Source organism: Thamnophis elegans, chromosome 16 (genome assembly GCF_009769535.1).
Source record: "Thamnophis elegans isolate rThaEle1 chromosome 16, rThaEle1.pri, whole genome shotgun sequence".
NCBI lineage: Eukaryota > Metazoa > Chordata > Lepidosauria > Squamata > Colubridae > Thamnophis > Thamnophis elegans.
Window position 1 is genome coordinate 37684910 of NC_045556.1, and position 23259 is coordinate 37708168.

A 23259-nucleotide genomic window follows, 5' to 3' on the forward strand; every position below is an offset into this window, starting at 1 on the left:
CCCAGGTCGTGGGGGCAGGGAGGGGCTGCATGTGCAAGGCATGACTGGTCTCACATGGTGTCGTGACGTGAATTGAATTAAAAGCAATAAAATGGTATAAAGGTACGGAGAGCAAAGATCCCACTTGAGGATGTAGAAAGAATCATTGAAGAGGGGCCATTTTTCCCAGCTGTTTTCCCCACTGCTCTCGTTGCTCTCGTCCTCAGCCATCAGGGCCCCAGGAAGGGGAGGTCCAGCTCTGACCCACAGGCACCCCCCACCTCGTCCCACAACCCAATGGCCCCAGGCAGGTGCCCAGCCAAGGGAGTCCTGGGGAAGCATCCAATCCCATTCAAGGCTTTTATTTTTTCATCTTCTTCCAAGACCCCATCATGAAGGAGAGGGGTGGATGAGAGATTAAGCACCCCGTCACCCCTTTATGCCTCATCATGATTCCCCTTCCCCATCTTTTTGGGTAGGTTGACTTATTACAGTATATATTATTATTATTAGGTTTTATACACTTTTCTCTTTCAACACTGTAAGCTCCCCAGACGGACCGAGTGGGAAGAGGAGCGGATAATAAATTGTTCAGATGCAAATAAAAGGAAGGAACTCAATTCCCTGAGCCAGGAGTCAACCTTGGGGGTCTTCGGGGGCTCCCAGGTTGCTTTCATAGACTCAGGACGAGGATTCAAAGGCTGCAGCCGCATTGCGGACCCCTGAGATGCTACGCAGCCACCAGGGACTTCGTGCAATGTGGGGAACTGCCCCCCATCTCTGGCAAAGGCTGGCAGACTTTATGCCTCCGAATAAAGAATAACTGGAGACATTTGTATAGGTTGCAGATCACACTTTTATTAATTGTATTTATTAATCTGACATTCATGGACGGCTCAACTCCTGCACAGATGAAGGGGAGAGATAGAACCCCCCCCAACCCTGCAAAGGCATTTGGGAGTAGCTGAAGTGAAGATGGTTTTATCGTGTCAATTACCTAAAATGCAAACTCTCTGTCAAGGGGTGGATCTAAGGCAAATGGAATGGACTAGATGCCCTTAGGAACCCCTCAGGAAGAGACCCACTAACCCACCGGCCTGAATTTCATTTCTGTGCGCTTATAGGAGTAGTTGTAGCCTTTCCCTGTTCTCCAGTTGATGCCGTCCGCAAAAGAATTGTGTTTTCCCAGATAATAAATCCCGTTGAGGTTGGCGTCATGGCAGTCATTATACCACCAGCCCCCTTTGTATTTGTCAACGCATTTCTGGTTTTTGGGGTCCTGCTGCTTGTCTCGGGTGGAGAAGGGCATGTTGTGGTGCCTCTTTAGAGAGTCGCCTGGAGGAAGAGAGGCAGGTGGGTGTCCAGGGCATCTCCAGGGCATCAGCCAGCCAAGGAGGGCAGTCGTTGACCTGACTGGCACTGCCCAGCCCAGATAGACTCACTGAGAAGGACTTATTTGGGGGACTCACCTGCAGGGCCGCTAATGAAGTTGCCCAGAGTCAGTCGATACTGATCGGATTCTGCTGCCACCTGGAAGGATCCGTATTTGGCGAAGGAATGTTTACTTTCGAAATCCATGAAGTCAACACGCAACTCGTTCTTTCCTATGTGTGTGTGATTCACATAATGCACTGCTCAGATACCAAGACCCTCGTCCAGTGAGAAGGGTCTGCCCAGCAAGGACCCTGTGCCCCTCTCCCTTGGTAGCAGGGGGGCTCAGGGCCGCAAGGGAGAAGCCCCTCACCCAGCGAGGTCAAGCGGTGAAGGTGGTCGTTCCCCAGCCAGAATTCATTCAGCTCGCTTCCAAATCCCTTCTTGTAGTCAGCCCAGTTCCGGAAAAAATCCACGGAGCCATCCGACCTCCTTTGGAAGACCTGCGGGTGACAGCTGGGCATCTTCCCCTCCCCATTAGGCAGGCTTTCTCTCCCCACACCCCTCCCTTCCCAAATGCTGGGGGTCCCCAGAGCTGTCCCTCCCCACCCAGAAACACCGTGGGCCGGACTCACGATCCATCCGCCTCCGTCGGTGTGCATGTCGCACAGCACCCGCAGGGGTCGGCAGTCCTGGGGGTAGATGGTGTGCCAGCCGCTCAGGACCACCCCCTGGGCCAGGAGTTCCTTGCAGTTTCGGGCACCTGGGCAGAAGGAGAGGCAGGAGAGGGGGGCACTCCCTTCCCCAGGGGCTTGGCCCAATACCCCCAACCCTCATGTTCTGGGTGGAGGGCTGACTCAGGGGCCACAGCTGATCAGCAACAGGCAGCAGGCCAAGGGGTCATAGTGTTGAAAAGTTAATTTAAAAATTAAGCCTATTTTAAGGCAAACCCGATTGTTTTGATGCAAAGGCTGAAGGAGAAATGCCCTGGCCATGTCACTGGCTCTCCAGGGTATCTGTGGGGGAGGGAAATAAATGTATAGGATGCCCCCCCCCGCCCCCTCACCTCGTTTGCACTGGAAAGCATCGAAGCCCTTCTCATCTGCAGGAAAGGAAGCCAATAAAATTCAGTTCCTCCCCCCTGGATGAAGACCCCAGCCCACCCCAGGTGGCAGGCAAGGACCTGGTGAAGGGTTCCATCTCTGCTGACTTGAAGTCAGCCATGGCACCTGTGCCACAGCCACGAGTCCCTTTCAGCCACAACTTCATGCCCCACTGAGCTGGTTGGGAGGCTGAGCTGACCTTTTGGCTTTCTTTTGGGGTGGGGGGACAATTCTTACCAATTGCTCCTCCGTCTCCTTTATTCCCTGGAAGGCAAAGAGTAAGAGAAAGGCAGAATTGGCTTTCCTTGAGGGGCTGGGGGTTCAGCAGCCTCATGGGGGCTCAAGAGGGGTAGCTGAGGAAAAACCAGGCTGCGCTGAACCCTAGAAAAAGGGGCTCTTCTGGGAGGAAATGGGTGCCCCCCCCGCGAGCTTCTCTCCCCGGGGACCTCATCAGTCATTTCCTCGTCGGTCCCTTCCTTTGGAAAAGCATCTCTGTTGACCTCAACATTTTTCAGTATTTCAAAACAGAATGACTTCATTTGTGATTTCCACAAACACAATTTGTGGTGTGTGTGTGTGTGTGAGAGAGAGAGGGAGGGGAGGGAGGGAGGGAGGGAGAGAGAGAGAGAGAGAGAGAGAGAGAGAGAGAGAGAGAGAGAGAGAGAGAGAGAGAGAGAGAACCAAATTCTTACCTTTCTCTCCGGGTTTTCCTGCCTCCCCTTTTTCTCCTGAGTGAAAAGAAGAGATTCCTCTGAGTCCCCCTGACTCAACCTCCCCCAGCCCCCTCACCCAGGCAGACCCCCCCCATGCCAGCCCTCTTCTCTGCCCACATAGGGAATACACACACAGGTACGCCCACCGACATGCAATGCTAGCATAGGTTATGGTTTCCCCCTTACCTTTCCGCCCAGGGGTTCCAATTTCCCCAGGGGCTCCCTGTGAGCCCCTTTCACCTGTCAGGAGAAAGCAAAGTCACCTTCCACGCCCTCTTCTGCGGAAGGAGGGGGGGAAGCCCCCTGCCAGCCGCTCTCTTTTGTGCCCTTGTGTTAGATAGTTGTGCATCTGCCTATCCCCAAGGAAATGCCCACTTCCGGAGGGGCAGCTGTCACAGCTCAAGCGCCCAGCAGCTCCAGCCGCATTTGTTCCCATCCCGGCTCTCTCCCTCCGCAGCACATTCCCTCCTGCTGGCGGGCAGGACGGGGGCTTCCTTGGGGAGGCACCAGAGGCAGGAGCCACCTCCTTCCTCTCTCCGCAGACCCACCTTTGGCCCCAGGAAAGCCAGGGGGTCCCTGGGCCCCTGGAGAGCCAGGCATCCCTGCACATCCCCTCAGGATGGCCAGCTTGCTGCTGCCCTTCAGCTCCACCACCTGGGCTTCTGGGAAGGAAGGAGAAGATTTGGAAGGAATAAGCAGGTTTTTATTTTAAGTGAAGCTATGTTTCCCACCTCCGAAGGGTGGCGATGCTGCCTGTGCTCACCTGGGCAGGAGGGCTCCGCCCCTCCGCAGGTTGTGGCCATGAGGCAGAGGAGGAAGAGAGCCGCTCGCTTGCTGCCCATGGTGCCAGCTGGACTCCGACTGCCGCCTGTCCTGGACCCTCTCTGGCTTTTATTGGCGGAGGCTGGATTTTAATCTCTCAAGCGGGGACTCCGAGGTTAATAGTTACAACAACACAAAGGCCTCCTTGTTGATCAGGACACACACCTCTCGCTTCAACAGCTTGTGTTCTAATTCTGCCTGATTTGGGGAGGGAGCCTCTCTCACCTGCTCCAAATCAGCCTGCCTCCCTCCAGTTTCCTTTTTGTGCAATGGAACAACTGGATTAATGAGATTCCAGGTGGTCCCCTTTCCCTGCTGGTGCTTTGTAAGCAGAATTGGATTCCCCATGCAGAGCAATTAACCAATGGCCAAAATTATGCCAGGCTTCAAATCTGGGGAAACTTATACACCAATTAAACAAACACACTTTTCTGTTTGTGTAGAAATATGAGCAACAGGGCTGAAGGACTAAAATCCACAGGGGAGGGAGGAGATCTGATCAGGTCCTTTTGAGTCCCATGAAAGGAAAAGTCCAGATTTTGGAGATGTGTTGGCTGTGTCAGCCATCTGGGAAATAGCTAGAAGGTGCCTCCCACCTCAACCTTTTGGCCACTGGAGACATTCAACCTTCGTCTTTGAGAAGTCTGGACCTTCCGCATCTGAAGTGTGGGGGAGGGGTTGCATGTGCAAGGCGTGAGTGGTCTCCCATGGTGTTGTGAACCACACACACACGTGAATTGAATTGAAAGTGGCACAACATGTAAAGATTCAGCGTGGATGAGAGCAAACATCCCCAAAAGCCACTTGGAGAGGTGGAAAAAATTAAGACGCTCCCTGAGCTTGGTTGTTTTCTTTCATTACCCAACTAGGTAACATCATCAGTGCCAGTGAGGAGTGATGTTTGTTCTCAGTTTATATTCTAGTGACTTGCCCTGCCAGTGCTAGTGATGGTGGATTATTTGGGTTGGGCCTTTTATTGTTTGGAAGTTCCTTGGTTGGGATATTGCTTAGTTCTTGATGGTTGATCTGATCCTGGAGTTAATCTAGGATCTTCTGGGTCCTGAGCGCTGGTGGGGAGGGGCTGGGGTCTTTTAGTTCCTTTTTGGGCTGGGGGATTGTCCTTTTTGCATAGTCTATAAATATTGTTAATGCCTATGTGTCTGTTGAAGGCTGATTTGTCGCCAGAGTGCCAGACTTCTAGAAATTCCCTGGTGTTTTTGGACTTGGCTTGGTCTAGGATGGTGACAGATTCCCAGTTGAGACCAAGCGTGTCCGTTTCTTGTGACAAGCCCCAAAAAAGCACCTCTAAGATGACCCCCACCAACACTGATAGGACAAACCACTAGAATATATAAACCAGGAGCAAATCCACTCCTTCCTAGCAACTGATGATGTTACCTAGTTGGATCATGGAACAAGAAAACCACCAAGCTCAGAGAGCTGCAAAAAAATCTCCTTTATGGGAAAGAATTACATGAGTGGCTATTTCCCCCCATTGCTCTCATCCTCAGCCATCACGGTTCCAGGCAGGAGAGGTCCAGCTCTGACCATGGGAGGCACCCACCCCCTTGTCCCAGAGCCCAGCAGCTCCAGGCAGATGCCAGGCAAAATGAAAAATGACAAAGAGTTCTTCTGCACCTTTCAGCTTCATTTCAAAAGACCACAGTGGGGAGGGCTGGTCCAGGCTGCAGTACTGAACCCCCTCAGTCAGGAATGAACCTGGACAGATTTAAGGGGGTTCCCAGGTTAGTTTCAAAGCCTCAGAGACTGTGGAGAGTTCAGACCAACCAGGCCAGTTGAAGAAGGCTGCCTAGGAGACGCCATGCAACCACTTGGGATTTCCCGCAACGTGTGAACCAACTGGGAGGTGCCAGGCCTGGTGCTGCTGGGTGTCGGGATGCTCAAAGCCATTCCTCTGCCAAAGGCTGGCAGATCTTACGCCCTTTCAATGAAGGACACGTGGCGGCCTCCGCCTGCATTGCAGATCACATTTTTATTTACTAATCTTATTTATTTTACATTTATTGGCTTCCTAACTGCTGTGCAGGTGAAGAGGGAGAGGTGGAAAAGCCCCCCACCCCCACCCCCGACCCTGCAAAGTCACTTGGGAGTAGATCACTTCATCTTGTAAATGTTGCATAATGCAGGCTCTCCAGCAAGGTAGCAAATCAAAAGCAGAGGGGATGGATTAGATGCCCTTTGGGAGCCCTCAGAAGAAACCCCCGTCAGCTGAGGGAGCCCCATAAGCCACAGGCCTGAATTTCATTTCGGTGCGCTTGTATGAATAGTTGTAGCCTTTCCCCGTTCTCCAGTTGATGCCATCTGCAAAGGATTGGTGTTCTCCCAGCCAGTATTTCCCGTTGAGGTTGGAGTCATGGCAGTCATTGTACCACCAGGCCCCTTTGTATGTTTGGGCGCATTTATGGTTTTGGGGGTCCTGCTGCTTGTCTCGGGTGGAGAAGGGCATGTTGTGGTGCCTCGTTAGAGAGTCGCCTGGGGGGAGAAGAGAGGCAAGTGGGTTTCCAGGCCATCTCCAGGGCATCAGCCAGCCAGGGAGGACGGTCCTTGGCCAGAGTGGCACTGCCCAGCCCAGAGAGACTCATGGAGAAGGACTTTTTTGGGGACTCACCTGCGGAGCCCCCCGTGAAGTTGCCCACAGTCAGCCGATACTGATCGGATTCCGCTGCCACCTGAAAGGATCCGAATTTGGCGAAGGAATGTTTATTTTCAAAATCCATGAAGTCAACACGCAACTCGTTCTCTCCTAGGAAGGAATTGGGGAATCAGGTCCACACCTGCAGAAACTCACGTGTTTGATTCACATAATGCACTGCTCAGACACCAAGACCCTCGTCCAGTGAGAAGGGTCGGGCAGCAGCTCTGCCCAGCAAGGACCCCGTGCCCCTCTCCCTTGGTAGCAGGGGGGCTCAGGGCCACGAGGGAGAAGCCTCTCACCCAGGGAGGTCAAGAGGTGAAGGTGGTCGTTCCCCAGCCAGAATTCGCTCAGCTCGCTTCCAAATCCCTTCTTGTAGTCATCCCAGTTCCGGAAAAAATCCACGGAGCCATCCGACCTCCTTTGGAAGACCTGCGGGTGACAGCCAGGCATCTTCCCCTCCCCATTGGGCAGGCTTTCTCTCCCCACACCCCTCCCTCCCCAAATGTTGGGGGTCCCCAGAACTGTCCCTCCCCACCCAGAAACACCATGGGCCGGACTCACGATCCATCCGCCTCCGTCGGTGTGCATGTCGCACAGCACCCGCAGGGGCCGGCAGTCCTGGGGGTAGATGGTGTGCCAGCCGCTCAGGACCACCCCCTGGGCCAGGAGCTCCTTGCAGTTTCGGGCACCTGGGCAGAAGGAGAGGCAGGGGAGGGGGTGCTCCCTTCCGCTGTGGCTTGGCCCAACACCCACCCACCCCTCTGATTCCTGTGGGGCCACAGTTGGTTTGCAACAGGATTCCAGCAAGTTGAGCCAGTCAAGTGGTTCAACCTTTGATTTAAAAATTACAGTTACTTTAGAGAAAACCCATTTTTGTGTTTCCCATTTTGGATCCAAGGCTGACTGTGGTCATAAGGGGATCCTGTGGACCCCGGAACTACCTGGCCAAGTCATTGGCTCTCCCGGATATTTGGGGTGGGGGGAAGGAAAGGAAGGGGTAGGGAGGAGTCCCCCCCCCCACTCACCTCGCTTGCACTGGAGAGCATCCAGCCCCTCCCCATCTGTGCAAAGGAAGGAAGCAGCTCAGGAAGGCAGGGAACTCCACCATCTGGGCAGGACGTCACTTGGGCCATTTCTGGAGGGCTGGGCCAACGTCTTCCCCTGCCACCATTCTTCCCATTGGGATTGAGGACCTATTCCCTCCCCATGGAGGAGAACTTCCCATGTGGCCGGGAGGGCCTGGAGTGGGGGACGCGGCCATGACTTGAGCTGAGGGGAAGGGAGCCTCCAGATGTTGTGTCTGCTCCATCACTGGAGCCTTTCAAGAAGAGATTATACAGTTATTTTGTCCGGAATGGCACGGGGGCCTCCTGATGGGAGCAGGGGGTTGGACTAGAAGACCTCCAAGGTCCCTTCCAAGTCCCTTATCTTATAGTCGGCGTGTCTGATGAGCCACGGCCAGGAGTCCTTTTAGCTCCATGGAACTCAATTCGACCAGGGGCCCTTTTGGCTTTGCTGGGAGGGGCCACATTTCTTACCAATTTCTCCTTTGTCGCCTTTTTTCCCTGGAAGGCAAAGAGGAAGAGAAAGGCAGAATTCCCCCTCATTTGGGGGGTCCAGAGGCCTCACGGGGGCTCAAAGGGGGAAGCCAAAGAAGAACCTCAGAAAAAGGTGCTGGGGAAAATGGGGGCCACCTCTCTCCCTAGCCCCCCAGGACCCCCCTTCCCTTGAGCTACTCACCCAGGGGGCCTCATCGGTCATTTTCTGGGGAGGGGGGTGGTCCATTACTTTTGAAAAATATCTCAATGGTTCTGAATCTTGATCTTCAGAACCAAATGGCATCAATTGTGACTTGGACAAACACAGTGTGTGTGTGTGTGTGTGTGTGTGTGTGTGCGCGCGTGCGCTCCAGGGTGAGAAAGAGGGACCCCTGAGAAGCGGAAGAAACGCTTACCTTTCTCTCCGCGTTTTCCTGCCTCCCCTTTTTCTCCTGAGTGAAAGGAAGAGATTCCTCTGAGTCCCCCTGGCTCAACCTGCCTGGGGCCTCCCCTCCTTTGCCCCAGGCAATGCCCCAGATGCCGTCCCTCTGACCTCCCTGCCCATACAGGAGGCCAGCTGAGGCGGGAAGGTCTGGGGTGGGGGTCTTGACCTTCTGACTGAGGCAGTCCAACCCCCCTTATTTTAGTGCCCCTTCTGTGGAGCTCCATTCCCCAAAGCGATCCTCTCTCTCCAACAGCTGCACAAGCACGCACAAGCACACACACACACACACACACACAGACACACACCTGCAACACTAGACTCAGAATCCCCCTGGTTCCCCCCTTACCTTTCGGCCCAGGGGGTCCAACTTCCCCAGGGATTCCCTGCAAGCCCCTTTCACCTGTCAAGAGAAGGCAGGGTGAGCTTCCAGACCTTCTTCCCAGGGGGGAAGCCCCCTGCCAGCCACTCTCTTTTGTGCCCTTGTGTTAGATAGTTGTGTCCCCAAGGAAATGCCCACTTCCGGAGGGGCAGCTGTCACAGCTCAAGCGCCCAGCAGCTCCAGCCGCATTTGTTCCCGTCCCTGCTCTCTCCCTCCACAGCACACTCCCTCCTGCTGGCGGCCAGGATGCAGGACTTCCTTGGGGAGGCGCCAGAGGCAGGAGCCACCTCCTTCCTCCCTCTGCAGACCCACCTTTGGCCCCGGGAAAGCCAGGAGGTCCCTGGGGGCCTGGAGAGCCAGGGGAGCCTGGACATCCCCTCAGGATGGTCATCTTGTCATTTCCATTCAGCTCCAACACCTGGGCTTCTGGGAAGGAAGAATTAAATGCTGAAAGAATAAGAACCTTTTTTTTTTTTTAGCAAACCTAAATTTTCCATCTCCGAAGGGTGGTGATGCTGTCTTTCCCCCTCAGAGTCAACCTGGAAGCTGCTCACCTGGGCAGGTAGCCTTCTCGGCCCCTCCGCAGTTTGCGGCCATCAGGCAGAGCAGGAAGAGACCCGCTCGCTTGCTGCCCATGGTGCCAGCTGGACTCCGACTGCGGGCTGTCCTGGGCCCTCTCTGGCTTTTATTGGTGCCGGCTGCTCTCGTCCTTCTCTTGTGGGGACTCCAAGATCAACAATGACAAAACCGCAAACTGCTTCCTTGTCGAGCAGGACACCCGCCTCTCGGCTCAACAGCTTTTCTTCTAATCCTTCCTCATTTGGGGGGGGGGCGTCTCGCTCACCTGCTCCAAATGAGCCTCCTTCCCTCCAGTTTCCTTTTTGTTGCAATGGAAATTTTGGACTTCCACAACCAGGGAGTATCTTCCAGGTGGTCCTTTTTTCCTGTTGTTTGGTTGCAAGAAGCTTTCCCATTCAGAGTCAGCAACCGGGAGTCCAATGGCCAAAATTATGCCGGACTTCAAATCTGGGGACGCCTGTGCACCAAGTAAACAACTCGGCTGTAACTTTCACGTATTGTGTTATATTGTCTTGCACTCCCCTTCCCATGAATTGTAAGCCGCCCTGAGTCCCCTCAGAGAAAAGGGCGGCCTATAAATAATAAACAATTCAATTCAATTTCCTGGTTGTGCAGAAATGTATAGAAATGTGGGCAATGTGGCTGAAGGACTAAAAGCAAGAGGGGAGGGAGACAGCTTGGTCAGGTGCGGTGAATGAAGGAAAAGGTCCGATTTCAAAGTAGATTTAGTTTTAATCCAGATTTCATTTCAGTCCAGACTTGGAGATGTCTTTGCTATGACACCCATCCAGGAAACAGCCAGGAGTTACCTCCCTCCGCAGCCTTTGAGCCACTGGAGAATTTATTTATTTATTTGTTTGTTTATTTGTTTGTTTGTTTGTTTATTTATTTATTTATTTATTTATTTATTTATTTATTTATTTATTTATTTATTTATTTATTTATTTATTTATTTATTTATTTATTTGTTTGTTTGTTTGTCTTGTATGCCGCCCACTCCCGGAGGACTCCGGCCGGCTTACAAAAGACAAGGGAAAGGGGGGAACGAGACAAAGACAACATATTAAAAACAAAACCAACATTCACAATTTCCGTGGAGGTAGATGCTTCTCAGCTCCCCCAGCCTGCTGGAACAGCCAGGACTTGGTGGCTTTGCGGAAGGCCGGGAGGGTAGTAAGGGTCCGGATCTCAACAGGGAGCTCGTTCCAGAGGGCCGGAGCTGCAACAGAGAAGGCTCTCCCACGGGGGGTCGCCAGCCGACATTGGCTGGCAGATGAACTGATGGACTTTCTCCTTTGTTCCCAGATGTTGCCTTTGAGAAGTCTGGACCTTCCCATCCGAGGCCAGGGAGGGGTTCCATGTGCAGGGCCTGACCAGCCCCACATGGGGTTGTGAGCCACACATTATTTGAATTAAAAGCGGCACAAGATGTAAAGATCCAGGATGGATAAGAGCAGACAAATGTAAGATGCCCAGAGTTGTTTTGATACGAGATGGATGGCAAATGAATTTAATAAGAAAACAAACAAATAAATAAATCTGAATTAAAAGCGGCACATACAGGATGGGTACGAGCAAACATCCCTAAAAGCCACTTGGGGAGGTGGAGAGAATCATATAAGATGGGCCGCTTTCCCTCTTGCTCTCATCCTCTGCCATCAGGGCTCCAGGAAGGGAAAGTCCAGCTCTGACCCACAGGTGCCCCCCACCTCTCCCCACCGCCCAGCTACCCCAGGCGGGTGCCCAGGCAAAGGGACCCCAGGGGAAGACTCAAGTTCCCTTCCGCATCTTCCTGCTTTGTTTTCATGTTCTCCAACAGTTGACATGGGGGAGGGGGGAGGGAGGGAGGCGCTGGCTGTGGTGCTGAACTCCCTCACCATTGGATGATCCTTGGGAGACCGAAGGGGGGAAGCGAAGTTGCTTTCAAAGCCTGGGAGACTCTCGGGGAGGTCAAAGGCTGCAGCCCCCTGCAGCCCCTTCAGTTTGGGACCAACCAGGCTGATGCAGATGCTCTGCAACCACTTGGGGCTTCACGATGTGTGGGAACCACCTGGGAGGTGGCCGGCTGGTCCTGCTCTGTTATGAGAAGTTCAGAGCTCTACCTCTGGCAGATTTTATGCCCTTGGAATGGAGGACGCTTAGATGCTGAGTTGCAGATCAAACTTTTATTAATTGTATTAATAAAAGACCTGGCTGTTCCGGCAGGCCTGGGGCTGACGAGCTCCCGGCCCCACTTAAATTGTTGTGACTGTTGTTTTGTTTTAATTTTAATTTTGTTTGTCTTGTGTTCTGTTTGTATTCCCCTTCCCTTTGGTTTGTTAGCCGCCCTGAGTCCCTCGGGAATAGGGCGGCATACAAGTTGAACAAACCTTAACCTTAACCTTAACCGTATTTATTCATTTGCCATCCTTTGGCTGCTCAGCTCTTGCACAGAAGAAGGGAATCAGATGGAAAAGGAGCAGCTGCTTAAAGATCATTTAATCATTTGTATTTTGTAAAATTCAAATGCAAGTTAGCAAATCAAAAGCAGAGGGGATGGACTAGATGCCCTTTGGACACCCCTCAGAGGAAACCCCCGTCAGCTGAAGGAGTCCCCTAAGTCGTAGGCCTGAACTTCATTTCTGCCTGCTTGTAAGAGTAATTGTGGCCTCTCCCTGTTCTCCAGTTGATGCCGTCTGCAAAGGACTGGTGTTCTCCCAGCCAGTATTTCCCGTTGAGGTTGGAGTCATGGCAGCCGTGGTACCACCAGGCCCCTTTGAACCTTGTGGCGCATTTCTTTTTTGGGGGGTCCTGCTCCTTGTCCCGGGTGGAGAAGGACATGTTGTGGTGCCTCTTTAGAGAGTCGCCTGGGGGGGGGGGAAGAGAGGCAGGAGGGTTTCCAGGGCATCTCCAGGGCATCAGCCAGCCAGGGAGGGCAGTCCTTGGCCAGACTGGCACTGCACAGGTTGGGGAAGTTCGTGGAGAAGGACTTCTTTGGGGGACTCACCTGCTGGCCCCCCTGTGAAGTTGCCCACAGTCAGCCGATACTGATCGGATTCCGCTGCCACCTGGAAGGATCCGTATTGGGCGAAGGAATGTTTATTTAAAAAATCCATCAAGTCAACACGCAACTCGTTCTCTCCTAGGATAGAGAGAAGAGCCTTGAGGTTCAGTCTTCACATGGCTCAAAGACCCTCAGCCTGGAGCTCTGGCCTCACAATTGTTACTACATCCGCAGAGGGGGCTCAGGCTTCACCAGAGGCTCTGCCCAGCCAAAGCCCTGCGCCCCTCTCCCCTGGCAGCGGGAGGGTCCAGGGAGAAGCCTCTCACCCAGGGAGGTCAAGAGGTGAAGGTGGTCATTCCCCAGCCAGAATTCACTCAGCTCGCTTCCAAATCCCTTCTTGTAGTCATCCCAGTCCCGAAAAAAATCCACGGAGCCATCCGACCTCCTTTGGAAGACCTGCGGGTGACAGCCGGGCATCTTCCCCTCCCCATTGGGCAGGCTTTCTCTCCCCACACCCCTCCCTTCCCAAATGTTGGGGGTCCCTAGAGCTGTCCCTCTTCACCCAGAAGCACCGTGGGCCGGACTCACGATCCATCCGCCTCCGTCGGTGTGCATGTCGCACAGCACCCGCAGGGGCCGGCAGTCCTGGGGGTAGATGGTGTGCCAGCCGCTCAGGACCACCCCCTGGGCCAGGAGCTCCTTACAGTTTCGGGCACCTGGGCAGAAGGAGAGGCAGATTCTGATTCCTGGGGAGCTGCAGCTGGTTTGCAAAAGGCTTCCATCTGGTGAAGCGGGCCAAGTAGTTGAACTTTTAATTTAAAAACCACAGTTACCCATTTTTTGTGTTTCCCATTTTGGAGCCAAGACTGCCTGTGGTCATAAGGGGATCCTGTGGACCCCGGAACTACCTGGCCAAGTCATTGGCTCTCCCAGAAATTTGGGGTGGGGGGAAGGAAAGGAAGGGGTAGGGAGGAGTCCCCCCCCCACTCACCTCGCTTGCACTGGAGAGCATCCAGCCCCTCCCCATCTGTGCAAAGGAAGGAAGCAGCTCAGGGAGGGCAGGGAACTCCCACCAATTCCTTCCCCAGGGAGAAGAACTCCCCCACTCCATGTGGCCTGGGGGGCCTGGGGGGGGAAACCAGTCATCCCTCAGGCCTGACTTGAGCTGAGGGTGACATAGGCTCAGCCGAGTCAGATGTGCCATGGCAACGAATCCCTTTCAGCTCATTGGGGGGTGGGGGCTGAACTGAACAGGATTCAACCAGGGTCCCTCTTGGCTTTCCTGGGTGGGGGGGACACAATTCTTACCAATTTCTCCTTTGTCTCCTTTATTCCCTGGAAGGCAAAGAGGAAGAGAAAGGCAGAATTTCCCCTCTTTCAGGGAGGTCAAAGGGTATCACTCAGGCACAGGAGTGGGGCAAGGAGCTGAAGAAGGAACCAGGCAGAACCCCCCCGCCCAAAAAAAGTTCCCCTTCTGCTGGGGAAAAATGCCTGGCATGCTCTCCCTCCAGCCCCCCAGAGCCCCTCGGCACAGGATGCTCGCCCCCAGGAGGCAGGAGCCCCCGGGGCCATTTTCCGAGGCGGGAGGGGAGGCACGGAATCCCTTCCTTTTGAAAAATGTCTCTGGCACGCCGGAGGTCAACTTTTTTAAAGTCTTTTAGAACGGAATGACATCATTTGGGATTTGCACAAACACAATTTGTATCATTGTGTGTGTGTGTGTGTGTGTGTGTGTGTGTGTGTGTGTGTCTGTGTGTCTGTGTGTGTTGGCAGCAGAGTGAGAAAAAGGGACCCCCGAGAAACTCTTACCTTTGTCTCCGGGTTTTCCTTCCTCCCCTTTTTCTCCTGAGAGAAGGGAAGAAATTCCTCTGAACCCCCCTGGCTCAACCTGCCTGGGGCCTCCCCACCTTCGCCCCAGGCAGCCCCCCCCCAGATGCTGCCCCCCTTGCCTGCCCACACGGGAGGCCATCTGATGGGGGAGGGTCTGGGGTAGACTGGGGGTCTTGACCGTCTGGACCCGGCATTCCAACCCCCAATTTTAACATCCCTTCTTAGGAGTGCCTTTCCCCAAAGCACTCCTCTCTTGCACACAGACAACACATACACACACACACACACACACACACACACACACACACACACAACTCTGGTGTCAGAATCCCCCTGGTTGCCCCCTTACCTTTTGATCCAGGGGCTCCAATTTCGCCAGTGCTTCCCTGCAAGCCCCTCTCACCTGTTGGGAGAAGGCAGGGTGAGCTTCCAGGCCCTCTTATGGGGGGGAGGAGGGGAAGCCCCCCCAGCCCCTCTCTTCAGGGCAGGCTTAAACCAGGGCAGGGGCTAAGCTCAGCAGGAGGTGGAATTTCCACCGCTGGCGTGCCAGGAAGACAGGGCTTCCCTCGCCCCCTTGTGCCAGTCCTAGCACTCTTCCTTTGCCGCGCAATCCTCCTGCCTTGTGATAAAAGGGTGGGGGGCTTCCTTTGGAAGGGAGCGGATTCAGGAGCCAGCTCGTCCCCTGCTCAACAGACCCACCTTTGGCCCCTGGAACACCCAGGGGGCCCTGGGGCCCTGGAGCGCCAGGGTATCCTGGGCATCCCCGCAGGATGGTCAACTTGCTTCCATTCAAATCCACCGTTTGGGCTTCTGGAAGGGAGAAGAAGGTTTGGAATGCCTAACTTTTTTTTCCTTTTTAAAGGTAAATTTACCATCTCCAAATGGTGTCGATGCTTCTGTCCTCCTCCTCCTCCTCCTCCTCCTCCTCCTCCTCCTCCTCCTCCTCCTCAGAGCCCACCTGGCAGCTGCTCACCTGGGCAGGAGGATTCCTTCTCCCCTGGACAGGTTGTGGCCATGAGGCAGAGGAGGAAGAGAGCCGCTTGCTTGCCAGCTTTGCCCATGGTGCCAGCTGGATTCTGACTGCCACCTGTCCTGGACCCTCTCTGGCTTTTATTGGTGCCGGCTGCTCTCGTCCTTCTCTTGTGGGGACTCCAAGATCAACAATGACAAAACCGCAAACTGCTTCCTTGTCGAGCAGGACACCCGCCTCTCGGCCCCACCGCTTTCCTCCTCATTCTTCCTCACTTTGGAGAGAGTCAGATTTCCAATTTGGAGAAAAAGACTAAAAGCCGGAGTTCAAACCTGGGGACACGTGTTCACCCAGGAAACAACCACGCGGCACCTTTGATGACTGCGTGGGAAACAGGGCTGAAGGACTAAAAGCCACAGGGCAAGGGGAAGGTTCGGTCAGGTGCTGGGAATCCCATGAAGGGAAAGGTCCAGATTTGGAGACGTCTTTGCTCTGACAACTAGGAAATCTCTCCCTGCTCAGGCTTTGGCCCACCAGGACGTTCTCCTTTGGCCATGGATGTTGTCCATGAAAAGTCCAGTCCTTCTGAGTTTGAGGCCAGAAGAGGCTGGAAACACAGGGACACTTCCTCTATCTGTTCTCAAGCATTGTTATAGACCACAGGTGGCCTGTCGGCGTGAAGAAACAGCAAACATGCCTAAAAACCCCTGGGAGAGGTCAAAAGAACCATGTGAGATAGTGGGTTTTCCCTGCTGCTTCCATCCTTGGCCCCGATGAGCCATGGGGCGCCCCCTTTCCTCGCCCAGCAGCCCCAGGCAACAGGAAGAATCCAGCGCCCTTCAGCGCCTGCCCAGCTGAGAAAGAAGAGACGAAAGTGGCAATCAATACCCCCCCCCCCCCTGAGAGGAATCAGTTCTGTGGCCAATGAAAAGACGTCTCAATACAAAGAGTGGGTTATGACCACGGGGACCCTGCAATCCATCATTCTAGCAGGCCGCCCTTCATGTCAGAATTGTTTAGACTCATTTCACAATTTCTTGCCTTGGTTGGGCTCCCAGTGATAAAGTGATAAATAGAAACGGTCCCCTTAGTGATAAAAAAAAAAAACTTTGGATTGTGCAGAGATGGACAAATTAACACTGAAATTAAAAGATAAAGAAGAGTTGGAATATTATGAAATTTGGAACAATTGGTACAAATGGCTGCAAAACAAGAATAAAATTAAGCAAAAAAACAATATATATAAATGTATATAGAACTGTGTATAAAGGTGTGTAAATATAGAAGCGAAATATTATATGCATGTACAAGTATGATGACATAACAATGTTGATGTAATGACTGTAAGGTGTTGTAGAAGGGAAAAAATAATAATAAAAATCTGCTAAAAAAAACCGGTCCCCTTTTATTTAATCCTTATGAGCCTCAGTAAGATTTGCCCTCTTTTCCAGTTCGTTTCTTACTTCCTCCAAGAACATGCGTGGCCACCATAGTCCTGGCCAGGAGGGTCCTTTCTCTCCAGGCAACCCTTCTCAGGGTGTTGCCCACCCAGGCACTGTGCATCGCAGGAAGCTTTGGCCTGTCCCTTCCGCACCCCTGGCCCCTCCCTGCTCCTACGCTTATTGCCGAGGGAGGACTGGACGAACGGGGGAGCAGCAGACAGGAGCCCTGGTTGGTTTGGTCACAGTGAACTTTGGAAACAGAAGACTTTGGAAAGCTCCGGGCCAAGGCAGACCCCAGACCCATTTTGCAGCCCTCTAAATACATCTGTAAACCATATTTTAAGGCACGAGACTCATAAATGCATAAATCTCTGGCTTTATATTTAAGGAAGTTGGGGGGAGGATTAAAAATTGGGAACTCCCATCTGCCTTTCCTCCTTTTTCTGCCCCCATCAAAGATGGCAAGGCACTTGTCCTGCCCAGCCCTGCCTGCAGATGCCCCAAGAGCCCCGTAATCCATCCCAAGCAGGCACCACTCCGGAGTCCATGGTCAGGAGGATGTGAGACATTTGCCAGCCACCCTTGAAACAGTGGCAGTGCCAGCCAGAGTCTGCTCTAGCACATTCTGATCGCTTCACAGTGGCCGCCCCAGGCGCCTCTATGCACCCTCTTGCCGACACAGTGGAGGCCACCTGGGATGGCTCAGCTGCCCCGTGTCATGGCGACTAGTGTTGTTCTCCCTTCTGAGACCTACTTGCCCGAGGTGCTCCGCCCTGGGTTGGGTTGTAAGGTCAGGTGGCTTTTAGGCCAAAAGAAGAGCCCTTCTGGAGAGGTTCAGAGGGGTGAAGCAGTGGGGCACTGAGAGCTTGTTCACTTATGTGGGAAGGGTGGCACTGAGGCCCCCAAGGTGGCACTGCCTCTTTCCACAGTCTCCTTGGGGAACCTCCATTCCCCAGACTCTTGGAGCAGAGCAAGGTAGGGAAGGAGCTCGTCCCCCCGCCTCCTCTCTGGCCACAAATGCTGCATTGTACAGTGCCACAGTGTCGCCTCTTGGGCACCTGAGGACACCTGGGTCTCCTGACTCCCTCTTCTCCTTTGCTCTCTCACCTGGCTGCTCGCAAGTTTGTTACTGTTGCACTTTAGCCAAGCCACTGACCTTTGCTGCGCAGCTCCGAACAAAGAGGGAGACCTTTCCCGGTGGGCTGCAGGCCAAATGCCCACTGGGTCCGGAGCCAACGCAAACGTCCCCTGTTTGGAGAACGTCAAAGGGTAAGGTCAGCCTGCCATCCGGGGCCCTCGTGGCATCGGGGCCCAGCCAAGAATAACCCCGTTATCTCGGTGGTTGCACGCCTGGATGGAGATGACGCAGGCCTCTGCGAGGATGGGGGGGCCCGGGGAGCCCCCCGGGCTGCATAAAAGAAGGAGCCTCTGCAAACGCCAGTCACCTGTCTCCGAGACTCAGAATATTCTTTGGCTGAGGAGAAGAAAGGACCGAGCGAGATGAAATCCTTGCTGTTCACTTTGGGCCTGGCCCTCTGCTGCTTCCTCCAGGCTAATGGGTACGAGCCATTTGAGACATCTGATCATAAAGACGTGAGTACATGTGGCTGGGGGTGTGTGTGTCTCTGTTCTGGCCCTCCCCTGATCGAAGGAACCCAGGCACCAGAAGCCCCTCTTTGGGCACAGAGGGGAGAGCTGGTGCACGGGGTCTCCGCCTTCCCCCTTCACTGGGGCAGCGAGGGCCCTTTCTCACTTGGGAGGAGACCGCGATTGAACAAAACTGGCAAATAAATAAACCTGGGATATTTTTTATGCATTGTATGCAAAAATTCATCCCTAAATATGCATTTGGATGGAATGTCTCATAAACCAACTCTTTCCAAATGCACAGCTGAACCGCAATGAAATCCTCAGAGAAGTCATCCGGGAGCCCCCCTGAAGGGTCTGTGGGGCTGCCTCCCGGTCAGGGGGATTGCATCTCTTGCCCACTGACGGGCAGCCTCCATGGCACAAAGGCTTCTGGGGTGAGGCTCCTTCTGCAAATTCCAGTTGGGTCATTAACGCTGCCTTTGGTCCCCAGATTGAGGGACCTTGTTTCGTTGTAGCCGTGGCAACCACTTGCCGGAAAATAGAGAATATGCTTCCCAACGCGGCGGTAATGCCCACAGAGATTAAGAAACTGACGAAGGACACATTTCAAATGACCACGGAAATAAAAACGTAAGTGCCCCACTTTGCTGCTTGCTTCCATGATGCCCGAATGGCCAGGGGTCCAGCGGTGCTGCTCTTGGGAGCCAGCGAGTCTCCCCAAAGTCCTGGAACTGCCCTGGGGCCAGGGTTGTTTCTTCAGCCCCTTCTGAGATCCAGGGAGATCCCCAAGGGAGAAGGACCGAGAGCCCTTCAGGGCACGTCCTCCTGACATCTCAGGGAGAATGACTGAGGCAAGCACCTTCAGTCAGGGCCCAGGTTGACTTTTTGTAGGCCAGGGGAAAACCCCCTTATTTAGAGAGTGTTTGAGGGCTAAGGGAAGGGCCTCAGGGACAAGGCCACCTTCCACAGAGCCCAGGGGTTTCAGGCCACAAGTGAGATCAGCTGGAGAACCTGGAGGTGGAAGAAGGACCGTCTGGAGGGGCAGGGGCTTTACCTAAGAGGCCGAGCGATCTGAGAATGGTCTCAGAAGCTTTGCCATTGTTTTGCAGGCCAAATGGGTGCATGACAATGAAAAAGGAGTTCAAACAACGTGAAGACCAAAAGTTCCACGCCACATGTAGTATGTAGTTGAAAGGCTGGTTTTTAACAACGGGATCCTGTCAGGCCAAGAACCGGGGGTCCTGGTGGGGGTTGGGAAAGGAATGAGGTGGGGGCTGGAATGTCCGCTCTGCCCACCTCAAGGCCCAGGATCCAGCACCCTTGCCAGAGGAGCTAAGGGGGATGGGCCCCTTAAGACCCAAAGAGCCCAGGCCCGGAGGAGCTGGGCTTTGGAAGGATGGCAAAGGAGGGGGACTCTGGGGCACCCTCTCATTTCTGGGGTGAAAAGGAGTTTAATCCCATCTCAAGCGAGCTGCATCTTCCCCTTCTGAGGGGCTTCCTTGAGGCAGGTGGGCAGGCAGGGCCCTTCGGATGCCCTTAAGGTTGTCTTCCATCCCAAAGACCCCGACTTCTTCATCAGGGGATGAAGAGAGAAGAACCCCCCCCAACCCCTACCTAAATCTCAAAGGCTTCCAACTGGGGATCACCTGCCCCCCCTTCTGTGAAAAAGCCCAGCCCGATTTACGGTTGCTCCATTTCTTCTTACAGAGAAAGGTGGTGAAACGACTCTGGGTTACATAAACAAGGCAGGGGAAAGTGTGTCCGTCAGCGTCGAAATTACACATAAGAAGGGCTCGTGCAAAATGGCAACACTCGCGGGTGCGTATCTCAGCCGGAGAGGAAAGGAAGGAGGGCCCAGATGTAGTTTGCATGTCCCATTCATCCACCATTTGCTTGAGCCCTTTGCAGCAGCGGGAAATATTGATGGAAATAGCTCATAAACCCTGTTTGCTTTGCAAAACCAGCCATCCCCTGCAAGGCTCTATCTAAGGGGGTGGGGAGCCTGCGATGGAGGCCGGAGGGAGGGAGCGCAGCAGAGGGGCCCCCAGTTTCTTCTTCAGCTTCAAAAGCAGAGGAAAGGCTGGGGGAGGAGGGCTAGATTCTGTCCCCTTAAGTTGACCTGTGCCTAAACTAGGCTCCTCTTAGAGTGTTGGGGGCCCCTGGGGTGGCCCTTGGTAGCCAGGGGGCCTCAGGGGCTCAGCCCCCCAACATGGCACCTGCCTCTGCTGGTCCTTCCCTGTGGCATCGCCTCCCCTACCCCACTGCCCCTTCTGGTGCCCCTTGGCCTGAGCTTGTAGGGGCGCAACTCACTGAGCTCAGATTCATGTCTGTGCATCCTCCCCAGAAAGCAGAAGCCTGTCCGGGGCTGCAGGACCCTCAACTCCTCAGTCCCTGGTGGGCCCCCATTGCAGTCGACCCAAGCCCCCCCCTCTTTCCTCTTTCCCAAGAGGTGCCCCTCCCTTTGGAGAGACTTGCCCAAGGAGGGGGCCCTCCCCCTCTTAGAAGCCTACTCTGCCCCCTCCCCCCAGGTGGAAACAGGCCAAGGGCCCACTCAGGTCTGACTCTGTTCTCTCCACAGTCAAGGATCTGGCTGACACTGAGGAGGCCTTGCAGAATTTCAATAAATTTGCTGAGACTGTCATTCCAGGGGCAAAGGTTTATGCCCTGTCCACAGAAGGTAGGTCCTGGGGGGGCGGCTGAGGAGACCCAGGGCCCAGCAGCTGGAAGAAGCACCCGGGGGCATTGTTATGGCAATTAAGTTATGGGCAGCGCCACCGCAACCTGGTGTGCCCATTTTGTGCCACTGCAAAGTGTTGCGTGAGTGAGAGGGCCAGTTGAAATTAATTTCTTTCATACTTTTCTTTTTCTTTTTTTAGAATTTGTTTTTATTTTTAAACATAAACATACTTTTCTTGAAGCGGGGGAGGGGTGTAGTGGAATTCTGCCAAGGGGGCCTTGTGTGCCGGCAGCAGCCCTGGGGGCAGGATCCGAGAGGGCTGTTGGCATGGCAGTGGCACCCTGAGAAACGGTGGCTTTCCCCTTCCCCTGGGATATGCCAGGCAAGGAGCAGAGGAGGGGGCTTTGCGCCCCTGCCTTTTCAGGTGGCTGGAGTCTTTGGAGGGGGAGGGGTGGTGCCCGCTGGTGGCTCCTTTCCCTCCAGAGGCCCACCTGTGCGGCAGCCAGGGGTCTTGCCCGCATTTCAACCTGCTCTTTTCCATTTTCCACAGATATGTGCCCACGTTCCACATAGGTAGGTTTATTCTGGTTCTTAAGAGCCGGTGGTCTTCTTCGGGGCCCTCCCTCACTTTCACCGACTGCCGTGAGCTTCTCCAGAGCTCTGGACACAAAGGGGTCCTTCTGGAGTGTGGGTGGGCGGGGGCTCCTGGCAGTGCCCAGGGGGTTGCCTAGCTGACCATCTGTGGGTCTCTGCCTGTCAGCATGAAAACTGGGGCTGGGGGGAGCTCACGTAGCTGTCCCCAGACCCCCAGGAGGGACAGGAACAAATCCAAGGGCCCAAGCAGATTGTCCAGCTTGGAAGCAGCCCCAATTCCGCTCCTTTCCTTGCAGGTGACCAGAGCGGAGGCCTCGAAACAGCCAGGAGGAGGCGGCTGGGCGTGTTTCGGGCTTGGCTCAAGTTGCAAATATTAATAAATAGATTTAGAGCATGCACTTCTGTCTTCAATGGCACTTTTTTCCGCCCTGCGGAGGGGGGAATCTTGATCGGTGGGCTGGAGGTGGGGGACAATCCAGTGGGGGTTGGGGGTGGGGAATGAAGGGCAGGCCTGAATTTAAGAACGGTGAGGGGGAGAAATATGGGTGGGGGAGGGGGCAGGACAGGACTGCCTTTCCAGCAAAAGCCGCTCTGCTTCCGAACCTCAAGGGAGATGTAGGGGAGGGGGGGATCCCAGCCTGCTGTGCCTGCCCAGAGAAGCCCCTCCCTCTGAGCCCCCACCCCACCCCTGGTTCCCAAATTGAGAGCCAAGTGCATTGAGAGCTTACCCCACCCGGGCAAATAAATCGAGTAAACAAACAAGGAAGTAAATACATCTGAAAGGGGGAGGGGGAGAGGCATGGGGAGGGGGAGATGTCTGTGCTACATCTCTGAAGATGAGCGGGTGGAGGCGGCCAGGGGCTCCCTGTCCCTAAACAGCGACCCCCAGAGAGCAAAGGGTGGGTGAATATCAGGGGCCATCCGGAAACTTTCAATAATAGACTGACTGGATTGGACTGGAATGGACTGGAACAGGATAAAATAATAGACTAAGACTGGACTGGACTAGAAGAGAAGAGAAGAGAGAGTAAAGTAGAGTAGAGTAGAGTAGAAAAGAGAAGAGAACAGAGAATAGAATAGAATAGAATTCTTTATTGGCCAAGTGTGATTGGACACCCAAGGGATTTGTCTTTGGTGCCCATGCTTTCAGTGGACATCAAAAGACAAGATACATTGGTCAAGAGTCATAAGGTACAATCAGGGCCGGATTTAGATGAAAAGAGGCCCTAGGCTATTCCACTTATGAGGCCCTTTCACCTCCCATTTTTAAGTTTGTAAATTACATGAGAGACAATAAAATACATCATTACTGTGATATATATCAATATATATCAATATATATATAGCTGGCCTCCCGACGGAGGGCGGCTCTGCTCTGCGGCAAAGGCAGCGAGGCCAGCCGCCTCCCCTGCTGCGCTCAGCTGCCCGGCTCGGCCCCCTCGCCCTCACCTGCCTGGCCGCTGGTGGGCTCTGCGTCGACGGGGCGGCTACTACTGGGAGCGGCCGCGCCTCTCACCTGACCGCCGGTGCCAGGAACGTGGGCGGGCTCCCCAACTGCTGCGGCGCTGGAACGATCTTAACCAATACA

General features: G+C 54.1%; 3 protein-coding genes across 3 annotated transcripts; all 3 read right to left on the reverse strand.

The window, feature by feature from the left end:
- Positions 1–1022: 1022 nt before the first annotated feature.
- On the reverse strand, positions 1023–4008 carry LOC116519394 (ficolin-1-like). Its single transcript, XM_032233246.1, has 7 exons — positions 3930–4008; positions 3715–3828; positions 2417–2452; positions 1986–2182; positions 1724–1853; positions 1449–1583; positions 1023–1314 (listed from the first exon to the last, which is right to left on the reverse strand). The coding sequence occupies exons 1-7, from the start codon at positions 4006–4008 to the stop codon at positions 1064–1066; spliced, it is 942 nt and encodes a 313-aa protein (XP_032089137.1). The 3' UTR covers positions 1023–1063.
- A 1956-nt stretch (positions 4009–5964) lies between these two features.
- On the reverse strand, positions 5965–9977 carry LOC116519612 (ficolin-1-like). Its single transcript, XM_032233577.1, has 11 exons — positions 9851–9977; positions 9561–9730; positions 9319–9432; positions 8974–9027; positions 8599–8634; positions 8183–8209; positions 7670–7705; positions 7206–7333; positions 6944–7073; positions 6618–6752; positions 5965–6481 (listed from the first exon to the last, which is right to left on the reverse strand). The coding sequence occupies exons 2-11, from the start codon at positions 9640–9642 to the stop codon at positions 6198–6200; spliced, it is 1026 nt and encodes a 341-aa protein (XP_032089468.1). The 5' UTR covers positions 9643–9730; positions 9851–9977; the 3' UTR covers positions 5965–6197.
- Positions 9978–11978: 2001 nt separating this feature from the next.
- LOC116519395 (ficolin-2-like) lies at positions 11979–16500 on the reverse strand. Its single transcript, XM_032233248.1, has 9 exons — positions 15372–16500; positions 15098–15208; positions 14748–14801; positions 13877–13903; positions 13560–13595; positions 13157–13284; positions 12895–13024; positions 12572–12706; positions 11979–12431 (listed from the first exon to the last, which is right to left on the reverse strand). The coding sequence occupies exons 1-9, from the start codon at positions 15457–15459 to the stop codon at positions 12181–12183; spliced, it is 960 nt and encodes a 319-aa protein (XP_032089139.1). The 5' UTR covers positions 15460–16500; the 3' UTR covers positions 11979–12180.
- Positions 16501–23259: the final 6759 nt, after the last annotated feature.